Here is a 17,678-nt window from a genome sequence, read left to right as displayed (position 1 = left end):
GAAGATATGAAATGTGAGGAAATAAATTATGACATTTTTCAAAATGTTTATTACAGAGGTGGTGGTGCTGGAAGTCTTAAAATGCATAAAGGTGGATAAATGCATAAAATGCATAAAGGACCCAATCAGGTGTACCCTAGAACTCTGTGGGAAGTGATTGTTGGGACCCTTGCTGAGATATTTGTATCATCAATAGTCACAGGTGAGGTGCCAGAAGACTGGAGGTTGGCTCACGTGATGCCACTATTTAAGAAAGGTGGTAAGGAAAAGCCAGGGATCTATAGACCGGTGAGCCTGACATTGGTGGTGGGCAAGTTGTTGGAAGGAATCCTGAAGGACAGGATTTCCATGTATTTGGAAAAGCAAGGACTGATTAGGGATAGTCAGCATGGCTTTGTGCGTGGGAAATCACGTCTCACTAATTTGATTAAGGTTTTTTGACGAAGTGACGAAGAGGATTGATAAGAGCAGAGAAGTGGATGTGATCTGTATGGACTTCAGTAAGGTGTTCGGCAAGGTTCCCCATGGGAAACTGATCAGCAAGGTTAGATCTCATGGAATACAGGGAGAACTAGCTGTTTGGATACAGAACTGGCTCGAACATAGAAGACAGAGGGTGGTGGTGGAGGGTTGCTTTCCAGACAAGATGTCTGTGACCAGTGGTGTGCCACAAGGATTAGTGCTGGGTCCACTGCTTTTCATCATTTATATAAATGATTTGAATGTGAACATAGGAAGTAAAGTTAGTAAGTTTGCAGATGACACCAAAATTGGAGGTGTTGTGGACAGCGAAGAAGTTTACCTCGGAGCACAATGGGATCGATCAGACAGGCCAATGGACCGAGGAGTGGCTGATAGAGGTTAATTCAGATAAATGTGAGGTGCTGCATTTTGGAAAGGCAAATGAGGGCACGACTTCTACACTTAACATTAAGATCCTGGGGAGTATTGCTGAACAAAGCGATCTTGGAGTGCAGGCTCATAATTCCATGCAAGTAGAATCTCAGGTACATAGGATAGTGAAGAAGATAGCTTTCCTTTATTGGTCAGAGTATTGAGTACAGGAGTTAGGAGGTCATGTTGACATTGGTTAGGCCACTTTTGAAACATTGTGTGCAATTCTTGTCTCCTTCCTATCAGAAAGATGTTGCAAAACTTGAAAGGGTTCAGAAAAGATTTAGATTAGATTACTCAGTGTGGAAACAGGCCCTTCGGCACAACAAGTCTACACCAACCCACCGAAGCGCAACCCACCCAGACCCATTCCCCTACATTTACCCCTTCACCTAACACTATGGGCAATTTAGCATGGCCAATTCACCTAACCTGCACATTTTTGGATTGTGGGAGGAAACCGGAGCACCCGGAGGAAACCCACGCAGACACGGGGAGAATGTGCAAACTCCACACAGAGAGTCGCCTGAGGTGGGAATTGATCCCGGGTCTCTGGCGCTGTGAGGCAGCAGTGCTAACCACTGTGCCACCGTGCTGCCCATTTACAAGGATGTTGCCAGGGTTGGAGGGTTTGAATTATAGGGAGAGGTTGAATATGCTGGGGCTGTTTTCCCTGGAGTATCAGAGGCTGAAGGGTGACCTTATAGAGGTTTATAAAATCATGAGGGGCCTGGATAGGGTAAATAGACACTCTTTTCCCTGGCGAGGGAGTCCAGAACTAGAGGGCATGGGTGAGGGGGGAAAAATTTAAAAGTTTCCTGAGGGGCAACTTATTGATGCAGAGGGTGGCACATTTACAGAATGAGTTGCCAGAGGAAATGGTGGAAGCTGATAGAATTCCAACATTTAAGAGGCATTTGGATGGGTATATGAATAGGAAGGGTGATATGGGACTAGATAATTTAAGATATTGGTCAGCATGGGCCACGCATCTGTTTCCATGATGTATGTCTCTATGACTCTGAGTATGGAAATCTCTCTCTTTCCATAAATGAGTGTAGCTCCTATAACACTCAAGGAGGCCAGCAACATCTAGGGCAAAGCAGCCCATTTGGTTGACTCCCTATCTAACACCTCCAGCATTTAATCTGTCCACCAGTGATGCTCAGTGGCAGCAAGATGCATTACAGAAATTCACCAAGGCTCCTTGGACTGCACCTTCCAAACTTGTGACCTCTATCATCTCAAAGGCCAAAGGCAGCAGATACTAGGGAGCACCTCCAGGTGCAAGTTCTCCTCCAAGCCAATGTGGAAATATACTGCCATTCTTTCATTGCTTCTGTGTCAGAATCCTGGAATTCCTTCTCTGACAGCAGTCTGAGTCTACCTATACTCTACTGGTTCAAAAGAGCAGCTCAGCACAATCTTCTTACAAACAATTGGTGATGGGCAATAGGTGCTGACAATGGCCAAATCTCATGAATAAATCAATAAATAAAATAGTATCTGCCCAGCTTTATTCATGGAACAGTAGGGCATGGATTTTGTATTCTGTCTTTTGAATGTAGCTCAAAATAAAGAACAAGTAGTTATGTTTCCTTGCAGTTACATATTGTATTGCACACTTAGTTTTAAGGAGCTACCTACAGCCAAGATCTTTCAGTTGTATTATGCTGTGAAGTGAAAAGCCATTTAATTAAATTGTCACTGTTTATGTCTGTTCCCTAGCCTTACCTTATATTTGACCATTTAGGTGCCATTTGCCATTCCCATTAAAGTATATGCAGTGGTTGCCTACAGCACATCGCTTTGGGGATCATTCTTCATCACCAGCACCAAGGCAACATCTCCAAATTTGACTTACTTTCCAGGAGGAGTAATTGGACAGCAATCATAGGCAAGAGTCTCAACCAGGAGATTGACACTAATTGTATCCATAGTGATCAATAAGTTGTAAAAATAAATAGAATGGCACGTCAAGAATTCAAGTTTTAAGACATGACGAGCATCTCAAACACTGCTGACAGAACACTATCTTTGTTTTGTCATGATGGTGTTTTCATGATGTTTTATGTATCTTAATCTGTATTTTTAATGTTTTTGTTTTAAATTGGACTAAATATTTTTTAAAAACCTGATTCAAAATGAATTTCTAGGATCACCTGGCTCGTCTAGTGGATTCAAACAGTCCACTATCCCTCGAGGAAACAAAAGGAGATATCTCTAGACAAGAAAAACACATCAGTGTTCAATGGCTACTCACAATTTGACTTTAATGGTCTTAAAAAATGTTGAACTGATAGGAAACATTAAGATGCAAGAACCACACAGCAGATGAGAGAACATGTAACAAACTGTAAGAATTGCTCCAAAGCTTTATCTAAAGGTTGAGTTTGTAGATTGTCCACATCACATGATGTAGTGACCATCCTTCCACCTTCTTTAAAATAACTGCACGACACAGCTTTCAATGAGAAAGAGAGATAGGTGTTCTGCAAACAGCGATCAGGCTACTTCCAGTTAATTGGACAGCTAAAGTACCTCTCTGAAGCCTCTTGAAAAAGGAACAAGGACCTTCTCTCTCCTCTGTATTCCATATTCATTCTTATTTCTGAATCTAAACTCTGGTAGATTGCAACTGCTGGGATATCTCTGCAATTTTATTGACTAAACTATGAAGCCACAACTTGCCAGCGCTCTAATAGAGACTGAACTTGATTCCATTTTTGAGAAGTATTATTTTTATTTTCCGTACCTATTTTTTGTGGGTGGGTGGGTGTGTGTGTGTGCGCGCGCGCGCGCATGTGTATGAGAGAGTCAGTGAGCCATGGTCTCTTCAGTAACCTTTCGGGCAAATGTGTACAATAAGCCAGCCTTTCCATTTTTAAATACAGAAAGCTTATTGTTAGCATATTTAAAATTGAACCCATCACTCCAAGGGTGAAAATTACACCCAACCACTGTCAGATAAACTAGACAACTTATACTTTGAACCAAAGAATTGAATCTGCTCATGTTATTTTTAGCCAGATCTCAAAATAGCTTGTCAGTTTGCACTGAATGTGGATGTTCAATGTTCCCAGAATCAATCTGTAGTGATTCTTAGCATCTGATTTTTTTTCTTGTTCTTTTCTCATTGTGCTAACTGATAATCTTAGAACTATTTTGCAATGAGGTTTTATTTTCGCAGAGACTCACCTAGCTTGTGCTAGAGGTACATTTTTCTAGCGACATTTGAACTCTCCTCAAATTTGATCTTTTCAGTCTGAATGTGAGCTTTCATCCTTGTTCTTGCATTGCAAACTATTGAGACTTTTATGGCCCCTAGCGTCTCCCTCTTTGATAGATCCTGGTAGATTATAAAGAGCTATTTCTGATATGCATAGCTATTCTAGGAAAATCCTATGCACTTAGGTTTATGAATGGCTCCTTCAAGCCTACTCTTCATGGCATCATGAAAGACATTATTAGCCTTGTATCCAAATAGGAAGATTGATCAGTTTTTATTGACCTTTACTCTTTCAGCTTACAAGTAATGTAAGATGAAAGCACAACACCAGTACCATTTTGGGACTTTGTTTCCACAGACCCAGCCTTTGTCTCAAAACATAAGTACCATGTACCTATTCCCAGTGAAACAATATTAGCCTTCCTTTCGTCACTAACCATCAAACCATCCAGGTTTACTAAAATAAAACAAAGAACCACAGATGCTGAATATCTGAGATGAAAACTGCAATTACTGGCAGATCCACTCAGTCCAGGTGAAGAACCACCAGACTTGAAACATTAACAGACCTGCTGAGTTTCACCAGCAATTTCTATTTTATTCCATCCAAGCTGATTGAAATACAATCCTCTTTGCATACTCTAAATTTAAAAATGCTATCCCAAACATGACAAATGTACAACTATTTAATTATAACTCTTTTATTTTTTTTTTAAAAATCATGCATTATGCTTTGTAACTAACCTAATAAGGTCAGGGATTGAAAAGGAGTTTTGTTGGTTTGTGACGATCAGTGCATTACCTGAGCAAAGTTGGACCAAACCTAAATGTATCAATTACAGCACAGAAAGAATGTTCCTCTCCAGTTGACTATATTTATGATGTTGCAGGTTAAAGGAAAATTCAAAGAGCGTCTGACTGCTACAGATGTTGCCATCATCATCCCTGTCCCCAGCGATGCTTCGTCTCCAAAGTTCAGCACAGCTAAAGGTTGCATAGAATGGGTACCTGAGGACAGTGTTATCATCTGGTCTATAAATTCTATTCAAGTAAGTCCACTATAAAATACATTGTCTAATAGTCAGGCCTGTTTATTGGGGGCAACTTGACAGCTGGCTACAGATGATTGCCATTAAAGAGGAATCATTTCAACTAAAATATTTCCAATTTTATCTCTCTTGATTTCAGGAAAACTTCAAACTTTATGAAGAAACCCAGTATTTTATTGGTGGGTTCTGGATTAGTGGTGCTGGAAGAGCACAGCAGTTCAGGCAGCATCCGAGGAGCAGTAAGATCGACGTTTCGGGCAAAAGCCCTTCTTCAGGAATAAAGGCAGAGAGCCTGAAGAGTGGAGAGATAAGCTAGGTGGGGGTGGGGAGAAAGTAGCATAAAGTACAATAGGTGAGTGGGGGAGGGGATGAAGTTGATAGGTCAGGGAGGAGGGTGGAGTGGATAGGTGGAAAAGAAGATAGGCAGGTAGGACAAGTCATGGGGACAGTGCTGAGCTGGAAGTTTGGAACTAGGGTGAGATGGGGGAAGGGGAAATGAGGAAACTGTTGAAGTCCACATTGATGCCCTGGGGTTGAAGTGTTCCGAGGCGGAAGATGAGGCATTCTTCCTCCAGGCGTCTGGTGGTGAGGGAGCAGCGGTGAAGGAGGCCCAGGACCTCCATGTCCTTGGCAGAGTGGGAGGGGGAGTTGAAATGTTGGGCCACAGGGCGGTGTGGTTGATTGGTGCGGGTGTCCTGGAGATGTTCCCTAAAGCGCTCTGCCAGGAGTTGTCCAGTCTCCCAAATGTAGAGGAGACCGCATTGGGAGCAACGATACAATAAATGATATTGGTGGATGTGCAGGTAAAACTTTGATGGATGTGGAAGGCTCCTTTAGGGCCTTGGATGGAGGTGAGGGAGGAGGTGTGGGCGCAGGTTTTGTAATTCCTGCGGTGGCAGGGGAAGGTGCCAGGATGGGAGGGTGGGTTGTAGAGGGGCATGGACCTGACCAGGTAGTCATGGAGGGAACGGTCTTTGCGGAAGGCGGAAAGGGGTGGGGAGGGAAATATATCCTTGGTGGTGGGGTCTTTTTGGAGGTGATCATCCGCCACCACCACTCTCCACCCTTCAGGCTCTCTGCCTTTATTCCTGATGAAGAGCTTTTGCCTGAAATGTCGATTTTACTGCTCCTCGGATGCTGCCTGAACTGCTGTGCTCTTCCAGCACCACTAATCCAGAATCTGGTTTCCAGCATCTGCAGTCATTGTTTTTACCTTTTATTCATGGGTGGTTGTGCGTGCGCGTGTGTGTATAAGAGAGTCAGAGAAACATGGTTTTTTTAGTAATGTTTAGGGTAAATGTGAACATAAACCAGCCTTTCCATTTTTAAATACAGAAAGCTTATTGTTAGCATATTTTAAATTGAACCCATCACTCCAAGCATGAAAGACCTGGTCAATTAGGCTTGTGTGTGGACAATTTTATACAGAACTTTTTGCATTCATGTACAGAGCAACATCATTCCCGCAATCAGCAAGAACCACCTGAGCATAGCCTTCCTTTGATTCCCTTTTAAAGAAGTATCTGGCCCCTATTTTGTCACTTCTATAGTTTAAAAAAAACTGAAATTGAGGATATTGTGAGGAATAATGGATATAGTGTTATAGAGATGTAAAGCATGGAAACAGACCCTTCTGTCCAACTCATCCTTGCCAACAGATAACCTAAATTAATCCAGTCCCATTTGCTCGCACTGGCTGATATCCCTCTAAACCCTTCCTATTCATATACCCATCCAGATGCCTTTTAAATGTTGTAATTTCACCAGCCTCCACCACTTCCACCGGCAGTTCACTCTCTGTGTGAAAAGGTTGCCACTTAGGTACCCTTTTGAATCTTTCCCCTCTCACCTTAAACCTATGCCCCTTAGTTTAGTAGTCCCCTATCCTGGGGAAAAGGCCTTGACTATTTATCTTATCCATGCCCCTCAAGTTTTTATAAACGTCTTGTGGCACGGTGGCTCAGTGGTTAGCACAGCGCCAGGGACTTGGGTTCGATTCCAGCCTCGAGCAACTGTCTGTGTGGAGTTTGCACATTCTCCCTGTGTCTGCGTGTGTTTCTTCCCACAATCCAAAGGTGTGCAAGTTAGGTGAATTGGCCATGCTAAATTGCCCATAGTGTTCGGGGATGTGTAGGTTAGGTGCATTAGTCAGGAATAGAGTTGTAAGGTAGGGGAATGAGTCTGGGTGGGTTACTCTTTGGAGGGTCAGTGTGGACTTGTTGGGCTGAAGGGCCTGTTTCCACACTGTAGGGATACTATACTTCTATATAGTCACCTCTCAGCCTCTGATGCTCCAGGGAAAACAGCCCCAGCCTATTCAGCCTCTCCCTACAGCTCAAACCCTCTAACCCTGGCAACATCCTTGTAAATCTTTTTTGAACCCTTTCAAGTTTCACAATAAAATCCTATAGTAAGGAGACCAGAATTGAACACAGTATTCCAAAAGTTGCCTAATCAATGTTCTGTACAACTGCAACATGACCTCCCAACTCCTATACTCAATGCACTGGCCAATAAAGGCAAGCATACCAAATGCCGCCTTCACTATCCTATCTACCTGTGACTCCACTTTCAAGGAACTATGAACCTGCACCCCAAGGTCTCTCTGTTCAACAACACTCTCCAGGGCCCTACCATTAAGTGCATAAGTTGTATCCTGATTTGCCCATCCAAAATGTAGCCTCCCATATTTGTCTAGATTTCTGAAGTGTTATAGCTCTGATTTAGGATATATTGCTATTTATGTGTGAACTAACATTGAATTAAATTCTTCGTTACTGTGAAAACTTGCAAACAGCTTTAGTTTTACTGTCACCTTTTGTGGCACTATTGACTGAGTCCTTGCTAAAATCCATAAAATCTTTATACTTCTATTTCTCAGATGGTCCCTATTGCTCTGTGAGAAATGATCATGCTGCAACAAACCATGATCAAAGTATTTATTCAACTATTGACTTTTGCCATCAATCAATAATTTCATTACCAGCATTTGATGATTCAGAAAACAGTTGCAAAGCCTAACTGTAACTTTAAAAATAAAACATTCTGCCTAGTTATTTGAAAAGGGGCAGTGCTGTTCTGAATGCATTTAACTAAAAATTCCTGGCCACCATAGCTGTCAATAATGTATGCTAGTAAGTGGTATCAGTCATTCCTGTTTTACTACATAAATTCATATTCCTCCAACATTTGTTCATAGTACTACTTTTCTGAATGCATGAAAATCTTCTAATCCTTTTTGTAGGGCCCTGTAAGGCTGGACAATACCATCAAAGCCAGTTCTGCGTATTGAGTTGGGTATTAATGGATCATAAAATCAAACTGAGAATGATTTCCTCTTTTCCTGAAACTGATGACAATGGGAAACTCAGGAGAACTAAATGATGGAGGGTTTAATTGGCATCCTTACCACTCAATGTCATGTGTCATATTCCAGTGTCCTACACCATCATGCACTTTCAGTCTTTAAAACTAGATTGAGGGATTTAAATTAAATTTTGGCAAGATTAAACCCATTGTCTTTGCATCACCAAAAAAGCATTGATTAGATTAGATGAGATTAGATTCTGTACAGTGTGGAAACAGGCCTCTCGGCCCAACAAGTCTACACCAACCCTATGAAGAGTAACCCACCCAGACCCATTTCTCTCTGACTAATGCACCTAACACTATGGGCAATTTAGCATGACCAATTCACCTGACGTGCACATCTTTGGACTGTGGGAGGACACCGGAGCACCCAGAGGAAACCCACGCAGACACTGGGAGAATGTGCAAACTCCACAGTCGCCCGAGGCTGGAATCAAACCTGGGTCCTGGCACTGTGATGCAGCAGTGCTAACCACTGAGCCACCGTGCTTACCCCCATTGCTTCAATTTTAAGATCCTTATCCTTGCTTTCAAATCTCTGCATGACATTACTCCGCCCTATCTCTGTTGCTTCCTCCAGCCCTATAAGCTGTCAAGATCTTGCTGCTTTCCCAACTCTAGCATCTGGAACATCAAAGTCTTTAATTTCTCCATAAAGATGTTGTGCATTTTAAAAGCAACTCTCTTTTAAGAGAGTTTCTCTTTCAACTTTTCACGAATTTCTAATAGTTAATAATGTATTACCATTTATTTTGATCCTAGCTGATGTTAATACTGGACAAGTTAGATCCCAGATTGAAGTCTTACTTTTCGACCCTGGCTTTGTTTCTTTTTAGCAGTGATGGTAGGTTAATGAACACCAGTCTGTGTACTTTCAACTCAAAGAATAAAGTGTTTGTTAAACAAGATAAACTGAAATATATGACACTCGACAAAAATATTGGAAAAGGATTGAAACTCCCACTATTCCTAAACACTACCCTTATAAACACCAAAACCCAGCAAAAATCTATCACTATATCTATATCAAGCTTTCTTGCTCAGCAATGGCACACATTCCTTTTCAGCTAATTTCTGCACTTCCACTAGCTGTTGTCATCTTCATCTGCAATCTCCCTGAAACAAACTGCAAATTAAAGACTTTTAATTAAATTTCAGAGTAAATACAAGTTCTCTTAGATCCGTTTTCAGCAGTCTTGCAGGATTACCAATCCCTATTCTACCTTATGGATTCTTCTGTATCCCAGGCAACAACACAGTTGTGTTTTCCACCTTTTTTAAGTGCACTAAACGACTAAGCTCCAATTCCTCACTTCAGGGATTGTAAAACCCCATTACAAACGCTTGGATACAAACAGGCCTCCAGACCTCTTCACATCAGGCTCACAGTCACAACTGTTAAAATTGTAACCAAACCCATGCTTTGCCCTTCTTAATGCACAAAATGCATACTGTAAATTAACCTTCAAGTTATCCATTGTTACTAATGTCTTGCATTATTGCTTCAGGGAGGAAAGGAATTTATGATGAAGGCCCATCTGGGACTGCCGAGTGTCGAGGCAGAAGAACCTGAAGCAAAACCTCCAATCAGAGTGAAGTTCAAAATCCAATACCTAGCAGCATCGGGATTGCAGGTATATTTTGTCTAAAGTTGAATGCAAGCAACAGTGAGATTTTTATAGCTTTTAATCCCCAAGAGTATTGGATAGGTGACATAGTAGATGCTTATTTAGTGTCTTTATAAAAAGAGCTGATGACTGTCTGAGATCAAGTAGTATTTCTGAAAGTATTGACAGAAATAATAAATGCTGTTTGGAAAGTAAATGTTCAAGACCTTTGTGAAACCATGGAAATGCTGTAAAAAGGAAGCATTCCAATCAGGGATGTACAATGTAATATTAATTAACGTCAGTAACAGTGCACGAAATAGGAGGAGGAGGAGGCCATTTGGTTTCTCAAGCCCTGCCCTCAATTCAACAAGATCAAGACTGATCTGCCCCAGGCTTCAACTCCTTTATCTTACCAACTCTTCAAATCTAACTATCACCTCTTTAAGTATACCCAGTGATCTAGTTTCTAATACACTCTTGGATAGAGTATCCCATACTTTCACTACCTTTTGGGAGAAGGAATTCCTTCATGTCTCAGCTTTAGATCCCTTATTCTGTAACTGTCTCCTTGTCTGAGATTTCCCTACCAGTGTAAGCATCTTCTCAACGTCTACCATGTTTCAGAATGTGTGTTTCACCAAAATCACTCTTCTAAACTCTAATGATTAAAGATATAACCTGTTTGGCTGTTGTTGATAAGTCAACCAAATCATTCCAGAAATAATCCTAGCAAACCTTTTTTGAACTGCCTCTGATGCCAGTATATCCTTCCTTGAATGCAGGGATCAAATTATACAGAATACTCTAGGTGTCTCGTGCAGGTCATTCTGTTAGAATGTGTATTCCGGTAATGAGAATTCACTGTAACACGACTGACGAATTGGGGACACTGTTTCTAAAGCGCAAACTTTTAAAACATGTGTTGGCTCTAATGCAATTACACCATCAACACTTTAAGTACTATTTCTAAAACACGATTTTTTGTATAATGTGGAGATGCACAAGAATGTAACCATTGTGTTATAAAGAACTATCTGTACAAGAACATTCAGATGCTATGCCTTTCCATCCTGAAAAAGACTTGTTAATTACAACTCTGTCTTCTGTTTGTGAACCAATAATTTGTTTATACCAGTACATTGCCCTGAATATCATCATATTTAGCAGCTTCCTGTGTGGCATCTTGTCAACTGCATTCTGGAAATCCAAATAGATCATGCCCACTAGTTGTCTTTTGTCTAAACTGCTTGTTACCTCCTCAAAGAATTCTAACAGATTTATCAGGCACGACTTCTTCTTGACAAAGCCATGCTGGCTCAGCTTTATTTTACCATGCACAATCTCATCCTTAAGTCTTACCTATTGCATTTTTAGTTATCCTCTACTGGTTTTAAAGGCTTTCCAATCCTCTGGCTTTCCACTAATCTTCACCATATTGTATATTTTTCTTTTGCTTTTATTTTGTCCCTGACTTCCCTTGTCAGCCTTATCCTCCCTTAGCACGTTTCTTCTTCCTTGGCATGACTTTCTGTCGTGCCTTCCGAATTGCCCACAGAAATACCTGCCATTGCAGCTCCACTGTCTTCCCTGTGAGACTTCCCTTCCACAGTGTCTAAGTGGTTACCACCGCTGCCTCACAGTGTCAGGGACCCAGGTTCGATTCCAACCTCCGATGACTGTCTGTGTGGAGTTTGCATGTTCTTTCCTCTCACAGTTCAAAGATGTGCAGGTAAGGGTGAATCGGCCAAGTGTTGTCTATAGTGTTCAGGGATGTGTAGGTTAGGTGCATTTAGGTTAGGTTAGGGGAAATGTAGAGTATTAGGGTAGGGGAATGGGTCTGGGTGGGTTACTCTTCGGAAGGTTGGTGTGGACTTTTTCTACACTGTAGGGATTCTATGATTACATCTGTTTCAAACTTCTCCCTCTCAAACTGCAAGGTAAATTCTATCATATTATGGTCACTGCCCACTTGGGGATATTTTACCTTAAGTTCCCTAATCAAGTCTGACTCATTACACATCAAATTCAGAATTACTTGTTCCCTAATGGGTTCTACCACAAGCTGCTCCAAAACAACATTCCATGAATTCCTTTTCTTGAGATCTGCTACCAACCTGTCCGGCTACACGTTGAAGTCCCCTATGATTATTGTAAAAGTGTCTTTCTTACATGCCTTCCTATCTCCTGATTTATTTTCTTCGTCACATTCTGACTATTGATACAAGGCCTGTGCACAACTCCCATCAGGTACCTTCTTCCTTCGTAATTCCTTAACACTACATACACAGATATGCTATCACTTTATACTATTGCTTCAATTTTATTTCTTACTAACAAGATGACCCCTTTCTGCCAATCTTCCTGTCCTATCTATAGGATATGTATCCTTGGATATTTAGTTCCCTGTTCTGACCCCTTGTCGCCATGTCTCCGTGATATCTACAACATCCTACCTGCCAATTTCAATCTGTGCCACTAGCTCATTTACCTTGAGTTGTAGACTGTGTGTAACTACAACACTCTGTCCTGCATTTATTGACTCTCTTCTCATTGTTGTCCCCTTATCTGCCATGCCTGAAGCTGGATACCTGACCTCTTCCATTCTCTGTGTTTTACTTAAAGCCCTATCCACAGCCCTAGTTTTGTAATTTGGCAGAACCCTGGTCACAGCATGATTCAGACCTTCCTCTTTCCCCAGTACTGATGTCAATGTTCCAAGAGTTCAAACCTGTTTCTCCCAAGCCAATCTTTGAGCTACGCATTTACTTCTTTAATCTTGTTGACGTTGTGCAAATGTGCCCATGGATCAGGTACGTTTTTTACTTCTGCTTTTTAATTTAGTCCAGCTCCTCCTATTGCCACAGCAGAACCTCATTCCCCTTTCTGCCTATATCATTGGTACCAACATGGACGATGACAACTGGATCTTTCCCCTCCTACTCCTGCAGCCCAGATGAGATATCCTGAATGCATGCACCAGCAGGCAGCACCTGGCCACAGGAAATATTGTCTATTCCTCTGACTATACTCTCCCCAATTACAATGGCATTTCTTTTTTCTCCCTCCTCTTGTATAGCTCCATGTACAGTTTGCTCATCCTACAACTCCTAGTCTCATCCACACAGGAACAGGAACCGCAAATCTGTTAGACAAGCTCAAGGGCTAACGCTCCTTCAGCACTACCTCCCAGATCTCCCATCTGCCTCAGTCATTGTCACATCCTCACGTCCCTGACCGCTGACTGAGTTCAAGGTAGTTAATGTATGGGGTGTCACAGCATCCACATAACTTTCCCCCTCCCTGATGTGTTGCAGTGTTCCAAGCTCAGACTCCAGCTCATCAACTCTGAGCTGAAGTTCCTCAAATGACCAAGACTTGCTACAGATATGATCGCTATGAACCACAATGGGGTCTCCTACCTCCCACAACACACCTACTAATTTGACAAATTAGTGATATCAACAAACAATGAACTAGTAGTTTATGTGTGATGTCACTTTTTTAATGCTGGGCCCCTGATCTTAGGCTTTGGTTTATCCTGTTTAAGAAAGCTTACAAGCTATGATTCAAAAAGCACCTCCTCCCCCCCGTACCAAATTCTCCAACATTGCTTCCAAATTCCTTGAACTATATACTTGGGCAGTGTCTCGCTCCAGTCTCCTTTCTCACCATGTGCAGCTTTCTGTTAGATTTTCAAGTTTGGCTTCACATTTAGAAAAGCCACGTTCTAGTTAAAGTTGATGGAGCCAAAGATGAATTCAAATGCAGTGCTGAATCCAAATCCAATTAAGGTCATGGTGTGTCTTCTCTCTTACTCCCTCAAGGTTTTTTCTTTGTCTCTTTTTTGTTTTCTCCTACTTGTTTTCTTTTTAACTCATTTCTAACTATATCCCAAGCTCTGTCTATCTTGATTGAGCAGAATAAGTATATCCAAGAATTAGCAATCTCCCTCAGTAGATTTATAACTATATTTAGAGTAAATTTCTATTCCTGAAATAGGATCTAGAATTTGAAGGTTGGGATTATGTTCTACTCTGATTTATTTGATAGGGAAGTGATTATACAAATATGATTTTTCTTTGTAACTGCTGTTCAACATTGATAATATTTTCAAGCATTACATATTGCCATATATCAAAAGCCCATTTAATATGTCTTCATTTTTATAGATCAAATATGTACGAATAATTGAAAAGTCCACTTATCAGGCAATATCCTGGATTCGAAGCCTAACAAAAAGTGGAGGTAATAATTTATTATAAACTCGCAACCATGATTTCCTGAAAATGTTTTCTGGCAAACACTGTGCTTAATGTTTTCTATGATGTGGAGGTGCTGATATTGGACTGGGGTGGACAAAATCAGCAGTCACATGATACCAGGCTATAGTCCAACAGATTTATTTGAAACCACAAGCTTTCAAAGCACTGACCCCTCGCAGGTGAAAGCTTTTGATTTCAAATAAACCTGTTGGGCGATAACCTTGTGTCATGTGACTTCTAATTAGATTCCCTGCAGTGGTGGAAGCAGGACATTTAGCCCAACAATCCACACCCACCCTCTGAAGAGGAACCTACCCAGACCCATTCCCCTACATTTACCACTGAATAATGCACCTAACACTATGGGCAATTTAGTATGGCCAATTTCCTGATCTGCACATCTTTGGACTGTGGGAGGAAACCGGAGCACCCAGAGGAAACCCACACAGACACTGGGAGAATGTGCAAACTCCACACAGACAGTGGCCTGAGCCTGGAATCGAACCCGGGTCCCTGGCGCTGTGGCACAGCAGTGCTAACCACTGAGCCACCCAATCTGACTTCATGGTTTGCATGAGGCATATTCAGTTTCTGATTTTGATTGTCAGTGTAGTGTGCATTGTAAAGATCACACAGTCCTCAGGAAGGTAGGATAAATCTGAAGCAAGAGATAATCTTGACTTTACACAGTCCATTCTAGCCCATGTACTGTAGCACTATATAGTTTACATGTCTCTTTTCACTAAGCCAAGCCATCCTGTTAGTCAAAAAAAGGTGCATAAAGTATTAGACTGCAAGAGAGAGAATTAAGTGCCAAATCACAATCATCTCCAACATGAGAAAAGCTAATCATCTTCCCTTGACATTCAACGGCTTTACCATCCCTGAATTCCCCACCTTCTTCAAAGACCCGTGTCAGAAATGTGATGAAATATCTTCACTTGCTTGATACGAACAACATTCTAGAAGCTTCCGACGCTATCAAAGATATGGCAACCTGCTTGATTGGCACCCATCTTAACACCTTCAACAACTGCTCCATTCACCTCACAGCACAGTGGCAACTATGAGATTCATTTCAACAGTTCACCCTTTAAAGAGTACCTGTCAAATCCAAGTCCTTGGCCATGTAGCAGGACAAAGATAACAGATGCATAAAAGTGCCACCATCTATATGTTCCCCCCCAAGCCATCTGTTTCCCTGACTTCAAACTGTATTGCTTCCCTTTCACTGTCACTTGGTCAAAGTTCTGAAACTCCTTACCTAAAAGCACTGAGAGTGTATCTGCAGTATCCAGACTGCAGTAGTTCAAGGAAGCAGTTCATTCAAATTCCCACATCCTATTAATTACTAAAAGATACGTGGAATATAGTGACTAAAAAGGCAGATAACCACCACCTTTTAAGGGCAGTTAGGGATGGATAACAAATAATGTCCTAGCCAGTGAAATAATTTTTGTAAAAACCTCAGTATGTTAAACTGAGCCTCGCATTTGCCTGATCAAATGAACACCAAAGATTTCACAGCATTCACTGAAGAAAAACAAATGTGTTCTCCAGTATCCTTTTGGGTGGCACAGTAGCTCAGTGGTTAGCACTGCTGCCTCACAGTGCCAGGGACCCAGATATGATTCCAGCCTTTGGTGACTGTCTGTGTGGAATTTGTGAATTCTCCCTGTGTCTCTGTCAGTTTCCTCCCACAGCCCAAAGATGTGTACGTTAGGTGGATTGGCCATGCTAAATTGCCTATAATTTTCAGGAGTGTGCTGGCTGGTTGGTTGGTTAGCCATGGGGAAGTGCAGGTTAGAGGGGTGGGTCTGGGAGGGAAGCCCTTTGGAGGGTCAGTGTTGATTCGATGGGCTCAATGACCTGCTTACACATTCTATAATCCGGAACATGTACTGTTCACTCAATGCCAGCAAAGCTGAACAATTTTTTTAAAAACCTGATTAATGGTGACTATGTACCCAATGTTATAAAAACCCACCTGGTTCACTCCTAATGCTTTGGGGAAGGAAATCTGTCATCCTTATGGTCTGGCCTACATGTGACCTGACCCACAACAATGTGGTCGACTGTTTAACTGCTCTCTGAAATAGCCCCATTTACTTCAGGGGCAATTAAGGGTTGTTAGCCTTGCCAGTGACACTCTCATTCCATACAACAGTAAAACAAAATATCACTGTTTGTAGGAACTTGCTGCATGGAAATTAGTTGTTATTCTTGTTTGCATAATTATGACTGTACTTCAAAAATAGCTTATTGGTTGTGAAGCACTATGATATTGGAAGGGTATCAATGAGCCTTTTTTTCTCTCTCTTTTTCCCTAGATTTCCAAATTCGGATTTGAAGTTTACCATTTCTAAATTCCACTGTGCAGAGGATTTTATCTCTGAACATTATTCATAAGAATTCATAAAACATGAAATCGGTTGTCTCAAATTGCATGAAATGATTCACTCAAGGCTGAAGTGTATATTCACAATTCCAGCTGAAGATGTTTTTTAAATTTTGGACTGAAACAGGAGTTAAAGAGTAAGGGTAGTCACTTTTATTAAAATCATTTGAATCCATTTTATGCCGTGTGTTTTTATTTAGAACTAGCCACTAATACAATTAGTCTTATCTGTACAATATTAAATTATTTTACAGAACCAGATGCATTATTTAGGGTAGTGTTTCTAAGTGTTGCTCTTGCTGTATGAATAAAGTTATTTAATAAAAACGCAAACCATTCTACAAGGTGATGTGTTTCTGTTGTGCTGACTGCTTTGGCAATTAGTTGCTCCACTGTTGTTTTTTTTCTAATTAATTCATGTGCTTGCCTAATTTGGTAGATATTTTATTCCCTTGGGGTTGAATGGAATTAAGGAATGGTTAAATTAGCCAATGAAGAGAATCCTGTTGAGATTTGATCACAATGAATGCAACCCAGGAGAATAGTTTTAGATTAGATTAGATTACTTACATTAGATTAGATTAGATTAGATTAGATTAGATTAGATTAGATTACTTACAGTGTGGAAACAGTTACAGTTACAGTTTTATTTTCCTATCATGGCTACAATGACTTAAAGTTGGATAAGGGGAGGTGAATGTGGTTCATGGTAATGGCACTATAGGCAGGTGCAATATCTCTGCTTTTTTTCAAATAGTAATACCTGTCAACTCCAGAGAGTTCAAAGCCATTTTTAAGCAGAATTGAACTATTTTTGAAGGTACATGTGAAGGTGGAGAAAACTGCGGATAAGTGAATTGGATTGAA

The 17,678-nt window shown here is 41.1% G+C and overlaps 1 protein-coding gene across 3 annotated transcripts in view; it reads left to right on the top strand.

Annotated features, from left to right (window-relative positions):
* Nucleotides 1–17,283, top strand: part of LOC122554325 (AP-1 complex subunit mu-1-like) — a 50,253-nt gene extending 32,970 nt beyond the window's left edge. For 2 of the 3 annotated variants that reach the window (XM_043699168.2, XM_043699167.2), the window contains exons 9-12: nucleotides 5,014–5,172; nucleotides 10,050–10,175; nucleotides 14,321–14,396; nucleotides 16,744–17,278. In XM_043699168.2, coding sequence (XP_043555103.1) covers nucleotides 5,014–5,172; nucleotides 10,050–10,175; nucleotides 14,321–14,396; nucleotides 16,744–16,763 — 381 coding nt within the window. In that variant the 3' untranslated portion in view covers nucleotides 16,764–17,278. Of the gene's footprint in view, nucleotides 1–5,013; nucleotides 5,173–10,049; nucleotides 10,176–14,320; nucleotides 14,397–16,743 lie in introns of all 3 variants that reach the window. The other variant, XM_043699165.2, reaches the window with a different exon arrangement.
* The last annotated feature ends 395 nt before the right edge of the window (nucleotides 17,284–17,678 follow it).

Source organism: Chiloscyllium plagiosum, unplaced genomic scaffold (genome assembly GCF_037043375.1).
Source record: "Chiloscyllium plagiosum isolate Xiang-an unplaced genomic scaffold, Cpla_swu_hap1 HiC_scaffold_9, whole genome shotgun sequence".
NCBI classification, from domain to species: Eukaryota; Metazoa; Chordata; class Chondrichthyes; order Orectolobiformes; family Hemiscylliidae; genus Chiloscyllium; species Chiloscyllium plagiosum.
This window is presented reverse-complemented; position numbering and strand designations above follow the sequence as displayed.